Below are 6,720 nucleotides of genomic sequence, written 5' to 3'. Positions count from 1 at the left end.
TCCCGATCCCGATCCCCCTCCCCCGACCCCCGGCTGTGCCTGCCCCCGGTGCGGGGATGCCCCGGTCCGTGCCAGGCCCGGTTATCCTCGGGTGACCCCCCGGTGCCGGAGCGGTGCCGGAGCGGTGCCGGAGCGGTGCCGGGGCTCGGGGCGGTTCTCTGCTCTCCCGGCCCCCTGCTCTCACCCACTCCGTGTCCTCTGTTGCAGGCACAACAGCTGGGAGCCTGAGGAGAACATCCTGGACCCCCGCCTGCTCCTGGCTTTCCAAAAGAAGTGAGCAAACTCTAAATATTTCTAAGCAAACTGTAAAGTCAATTAGCTTCTAATTAGGTGGAAGTTGTTGGAAACAACAGCCTGGAGCTGGCCCGGCTCTTTGTGGCCAGGCCCTTTTGTTTGCCCCTGGAGTCACGGTACAGGTCCACCTGGAATGGCTGTGCCCTGGCCAGCACCGAGAGTTCACAGCCCGATTGTGCTCCGGGCACACCGGGAAATGTGGCAGTGCCTGGCACAGATCTGGGGGCTCCCGGTCCCCATCCAGCGCTCGGGGACCTTGGCTGTGCTTGGGGGCAGCCACAGACCCCCGTGGGGAGATGGTGCCTGGGCTTGTGAGGCATTGAAACAAACTCCTGGGAGGGTGAGGGAAATAACGCCTGGGAGAAAATCATAGAGAATGGGAGGGGCTTTAAACTCATCCCRTTCCACTCCTTGCCATGGGCAGGGACTCCTTCCACTATTCCAGGCTGCTCCAAGTCCTGTGCAACCTGGCCTTGGACATTCCCATGGATGGGACAGCCACAGCTTCTCTGGGCACTCTGTGCCAGGGCTTCACCACCCTCACAGGGAGGAATTTCTTCCCAATATCCCGTCTAACCCTGCCCTCAGTCAGTGGGAAGCCATTCCCTATGTCCTGTCACTCCAGGATGTTTCAGTGACCTGAAACATCCCTGTCCCCTGGCCTCCAGCCTGGGCCACCATGGCCAGACCAGGAGGTGCAGAAGAGGTGGAAGGACCCTGCAAAGGAGAGGGCTCACAAAGCTTCCAGGGAATGCATTTGATTTTCCCACATTCAGCATGAAAGCTCAGCTCCGCAGGGGTAAACCAAAGCCAGGGCAGATCCTTCCCTTTGCCTGATCCCCTTGTGCCATAAAGACAGCAAATCTCACCAAGAATTGGAAAAGGCACAGATTTAGGATGGGTAACACCATGAGATCAATCACTGCCCACTGGAAGCCGCAGGGATGTCACTGATGCAGACAGGGATGCTCTCTGGGCCCTGCCTGGCTGCCTCAGTTCCCCCAGATGTTTTTTTCTTCCCCATAAACTTTGTCCTTAATCCTTGTTTTCTCCAGGGAACAGGACAAAGAAGTKCAGAATCGGAAGAGGGGCAAGCGGCCCCGGGGCAGGCCCAGGAAAAACGTGGTGAGTCCTGGCCGTGGTGGGAACGCTGTGACAGCACTGGAGGGGCTCTGGCCTTGGAGGGCACTGGGGGTGGCCTCGAGCACACAACTCATCACATGGGCTGATGGATCCCTAAAGATGAGCCTCGTGGAGAAAGGATCTGTGTGTGAGGCYGCCCTGGAGGCTTTGTGATGCCCATAACCATTCCTTGGCCATTGCTGCTGACTCTCCCTGTCTCTGTTGCTTTGCAGGAACCAGAGATGCCTGCGAAAACTAAGTCGAGCAGCTCCTCTTCCTCTTCATCCTCCTCTTCCTCCTCCTCCGATGAAGAGGACGAAAGTGATCTGGAAGCAAAGAGGGGTCCCCGCAGCAGAGAGACGCACCCGGTGCCGCAGAAGAAAGCCCAGATCCTGGTGGCCAAGCCTGACATGAAAGACGCTTCCAGGAAGAAGCGTGGGCGGAAACCCCTTCCCCCAGAGCAGAAAGCGGCTCGAAGGACTGTGAACCTGACAAAAGTGCTGAAAACCTCCCGGAAGGAGGTGGGGGGCAGTGCCAAGCTGGTGGGGAAGCTGCAGCCCCAGCACAGCACGCAGGGCTCGGGCATGGCTGTGCTGAAGGACCCATCGGGCACCTTGGCTGGGCTCAGCTCGGGGGGATCGTCGGTGGAAAACCTGCCCAACATGATGAAGAGCGGCTCGGCGAGCCCCAGCCAGGCCATCAGCTGGCAGAGCTCCATCGTGCACTACATGAACAGGATGTCCCAAAGCCAGGCTGCAGCCGAGAGCTCGGCCCTGGGCAGGCTGGCACTGAAGGCACAGGCAGCCAGTAAGGGCAGCTTAGGGCTGGACTTGAAAATGAGGAGCCAGAAAGGCTCCGGGGAGYTGGGGCTGAACGTGCAGGGACCCAAAACTGCAAAGGCTCCCGGCAGCAGCGCYGGAGGGGACCAGAAATCGGGGTTTGCTGCGGGAGGCCAAATGCTGCCCAACGGCAGCAAAACACCATCAAGCTTGTCGGGGGCTGGCGTCCAGGCAGCCTCCAGCCAGGAGCTGAACCTGCAGGCTCTGAACCTGCAGAGTGTCAAAAACGGGCCGAGCGTGGCCAGCGGGAGCAGCGTCCCCCGGCACCTCTGCGGCTCCCTGGCCAAGGGCTCCGGCGGCGGCTCCAGCGCGGGTGCCAAGGGCGGTGCGGGTGGGGCCGGGCTGAACGCTGCCAGCGCTCTGCCAGGGGGGGACAGCGGCAAGAACAAGAAGCAGACACAGCGGGCAGGTGACAGGGACTCGGCCAAAGGCGGCTCGGCCACCGAGAGCCGCAAAGCGCCCGGCCTGGCCGAAATGAGCACGGGCGAGGACAGCAGCTCCGATTCGGACCGCGATTCAGCGTCCCTCCCAGGGGTGGGGCAGAACATGTCCGTGTCCATCCAGACCAGCCAGGACTGGAAACCCACCCGCAGCCTGATTGAGCACGTCTTTGTCACCGATGTCACCGCCAACCTGATCACTGTGACGGTCAAGGAGTCCCCCACCAGCGTGGGCTTTTTCAACCTGCGGCAATACTGAGCCAGGAGCGCAGTGAGAGGAGGGAGAGCGTCCTTCAGCCTCACCGYCAGCTCTGCCCAGCTCTTCCATCAGGTTTTTCTTTCTTCATGTGAACGCAGAAACCTCGTGAGACCTGCTGGAACTCGTGCCTGGAAAGGATGGACAAATWCGCAGTGAAACCTGTTCCAAACTGCCAGCGGGTCCTGGATTTGCCCCCCAGCTCCTCTCCACCCTTTTCTGGAGCCGTGCCCTGTTTGGGGATGGCCAATGCCATTCTTTGGGAGCAGGGGCRATGGTGCTGGCCGGTTTTGAGCCAGGCTTCACTGCACGCAGGTCTCTTYGCTTTGAAACAGCAGAAGCCAAGGTTTGCAGCTCCCTGGCCATGTGGAGGTTTGGAGCTGCCATGGGACAGTTTTATACCTGGGAGAGGACCAGGAGATCTCTTCTGGSCTTCCTGTGGATCTGTCTGTGAGCCATGGGCAACTGCAAGTCAATCCAAATGARACAGCTGCTGCTCCCAGCCCTCGAGGCTGTGGGGAGGCAGCTGCATTYGGGGGTTTTTTCAGGGTACAGTCAGCCCAGCCACCCCCCTGGGCAAGGTCATTTCCAATGATGAGAAACCCACAGCGTTTCTGYTGGGGTTTCCAGCTGATAGGGAAATATTGTTTACATTTTTTATTAAGGATTTTTYTTTTTTGAGGGAGGGAAATAACGCCGGTGTAAGATAGGTTGAGAAAGTCCTGCCTTGAGAGCCAGCGAGATGCATCAGCTTCTCTGCAGTGACTCCAGAGGAACGTGAATTTTTGGGAACCCCCACACTGCTCCTCTGCCCTGTCCCGGCACTGCCAGCATCTCCACCTCCTGCTCAGCAGGTTTCAGGTACTACAGAGACCAGGCTGGGCAATATTTTTTAAGCCTTGCAGAATGTGTGAGCTCTTCCAGCAGCRGGTGGGTTGGTGCTGGGACTGCCGGGTGTCTGCGAGGTCAGGGCAGCAGTTTGGCTGAGCCCTCCTCACCAAATCAGCCTTGGCTGCTCCCTAGGTTAGATTCACCCTGATCATCCGTGTTTTTTCTCCAGATGGGATGCTCAGAAGCTGCTCCACGTGGTCTGGAGTGGTGGGAARGGAAAGGAGAGGTGAGGGAGAAGGGCTCAGGCCACTGGGTACCTCAGGCCACTGTTCCCCAAGGAAGCTGAGCAGCCCCTCGCCTTCCCCTGCCTGTCCCAGCAGCCGGGGTGTTCCTTCTGCCTTCTAATTGCACCCAATAATGGCTTTTACACTGCAGTATTTTCCCTACTGCAGATTTCTCCTACAAGCCAAAATTAGCAGCAGTTCAGGCAGAGTTTAGTAGCGTTCGAGGTCATTTTAGTTCTGTTGATGCTGAGTTCTTTTCTCAGAGGCAATGAACGGCTGTCAGCTGCCCACTCCTGTGGTTCAGGGAGGGGTCCATCCAAAGGATTGTCCCACTGGTGTCCCCAGCGGGTCACTGCTTAGGGGATCACCAGGTACTGACCTGGCACCAGGGCAGGCAGTTCCTTTGGGACAGGCAGGGCCACTCCCATCATCCTCACACACAGGAGAGGGGGTGCATGGACCAAACTGGGGGTACAGCTACTTCTGACCCTGCCCTGGTCACAGCTGCTGCTGCTGGATGGCAGCAGGGTCRTTCTCAGGTGATGCCAAAATGTCACAGTCTGTGCCCTTTTCCTTCTACTGTAACTTTGCCAAACGAGCTCCAAGGAAGCACTGGCCTGTGCCAGCAGGAGCCRTGCCCTGGGCTGTGCTCTCGTGCTGGGGGTACCGGTGCTTTGGGAGAAGAACCAAGGAATTTGGGAGCACAGGCGTGACTCTGTCAYCCACACACCAAATGTTTGCTTCTTGGCCTTTGCAAATCCAAACTGATCAACAATGTGCCTTTGGGACCRTCCTTATCTCAGCCTTGTCTGCAGCACCGGTCCCACGCCAGGTTTGTGCCTATGCAAAGCAGGGTGGTGGCAGGGTCTTGGGGACACCGTGACGCGATGGGGAGAGGTGTCCTGGTCCCCAGTGGGATGGGACACGTGGCTGTCCTGCAGCGCCCTGCTGAGCCATGCCCACAGAGGGGAAGCTGGCCTGCCAGGGATGCTCTCGACAGCAATAGGATGTGGGGATTGGCTTCTCCAAGGGGGAGAAAAAATCTGAAGACACTCAAAGAAGGAGTCAGGCCCATAGCGGGGGCAGGAGCTGAGCTGTGACAGCAGGTGAAATGCTCACTGCACCCTGGCTCTGCTCCCTCCAGAGCCCCTGCTGAAGCTCCCATGGCTTTCTCCTGCTTGGGCAAAGTGTCTGTGAGTTTGTTCCCAGGGGGATGTGTGTCCTGACAGCGTCACCCACCCTTCCCAGGCATGTCCCCTCCCAGCAGCACMGGACTCTGCTATCGCCACTTGCTATTGTGCCTTTTGCTCACCAGCTGGTTCATTCCAAAGGTCTAAGGATGGTGAAAATGATAATCCAGGATTTTTTTTTTCTGGCCATCTCACCCTGTATTTCTTCCCCAGCCTTTTTCTCACTTGTTCTGGGATCTCAGCTCTCCCAGCAGCGCTGGGGGGTTTGAGMACACGGTTCCCACTGGGGTTTGCCTCCCAAAGACACATCCTCTGAGTGATTTACTGCAATCTTTGGTGGACAGGGGTTGCAAAACCCATTTGGTGCAGACCCTGGTTATGTCAGTACCATTAAGATTCRAGTTCTACCTTTTTTTTTATTTTTTTATTTTGCTGCTATGGGTTGGTGTGTTCAGCCGGGTGTCAGACAGGCAATTAAAGGTTTGTCACTTGTCATTTTCTAAGGGGTTTCCGATGTGGAAAGTCCTGCAGTATTTGTATAGTGAATGGATATTTTCCCCAGGCATAATCTGGTTAAGCATCCTTGTTGTTTTCCATTGGACTGGAAGAGGTGGCCAATTCAGCCATCTTCCTGAGAAACTGAGTCTATTTTTATATATATATTTTGTACCAAAAAWAAAMAAAMMAAMMCAGGAGTACACTGAGGGATGGAGATGATAGTTTAGAAGTTTGGTTTGTGTTGAGTTCCTGAGCTGCGTGTGACGGGCTCCAGAGCCAGGAGAAAGGTTTTATGGACAGAAATTTGAGAGATAGGTGAAAACAAACAATTGTTCTTGTAACTTGTGCCACTCATTGCTCTGATTTGTACATTTTAATTAAAGAGAGAGCCAAATCGGTCCTGTATGACACTTACAATTGGTTTAAACTGCAGCTGTTTGTTTGCTTTTATTTTCTGAGAACAAAAGTCGGAGATGTTATTGCCCTGGGAAAGCATGAGGGCCATGGGAGCAGGAGCAGCTCCCCACACAGCACAGCACCCTCCCGGCCCCTCGCTCACGTTCCCTGCGCAGTTTTTCCAGTGTTCTGGACACTGACGCTAGTGTAGTCCCCCAGCTCTAGGCTGCTTTTAATTTATTTGCAGGAAAACCTAGGAAATGGTTACGTCGGGTGGGGGGGTTTTGTATGACTTTTCCACTGTTCTTTTTTAGCATATCAATAAATATTTTTTTAAACTTTTCAGCCTCGTGTGGTCAGTGCTCCGGGAGTGCCTCCATCCCTCTCCTTACCCCTGGCACCGCCTGGGGCCGCTCCCCTCGCCGGGCAACCGGTCCGGGCTGTGGCGGGGCCCCGGGTGGGACTGGGGCCGGGGAACCGAGGCGGAGAGACCCCACCGACATCCCTCCGGGGGTCCGGGCCGAACACAGCCCCTCCCGGTCCCGGACTGCACCGGGGATGGAACTCAGG

General features: G+C 56.6%; 1 protein-coding gene across 1 annotated transcript in view; it reads left to right on the top strand.

Moving 5' to 3' along the window:
- The window catches only part of CBX2 (chromobox 2), a 6,071-nt gene extending 1,713 nt beyond the window's left edge, over positions 1–4,358 (top strand). The window contains exons 3-5 of the mRNA XM_057386200.1: positions 49–273; positions 1,350–1,419; positions 1,650–4,358. Coding sequence (XP_057242183.1) covers positions 49–273; positions 1,350–1,419; positions 1,650–2,954 — 1,600 coding nt within the window. The 3' untranslated portion in view covers positions 2,955–4,358. The remainder of the gene's footprint in view (positions 1–48; positions 274–1,349; positions 1,420–1,649) is intronic.
- Positions 4,359–6,720: the final 2,362 nt, after the last annotated feature.

This window comes from Malurus melanocephalus, unplaced genomic scaffold (genome assembly GCF_030028575.1).
Source record: "Malurus melanocephalus ecotype Western Australia unplaced genomic scaffold, MMel_1.1 scaffold_934, whole genome shotgun sequence".
NCBI lineage: Eukaryota > Metazoa > Chordata > Aves > Passeriformes > Maluridae > Malurus > Malurus melanocephalus.
This window is presented reverse-complemented; position numbering and strand designations above follow the sequence as displayed.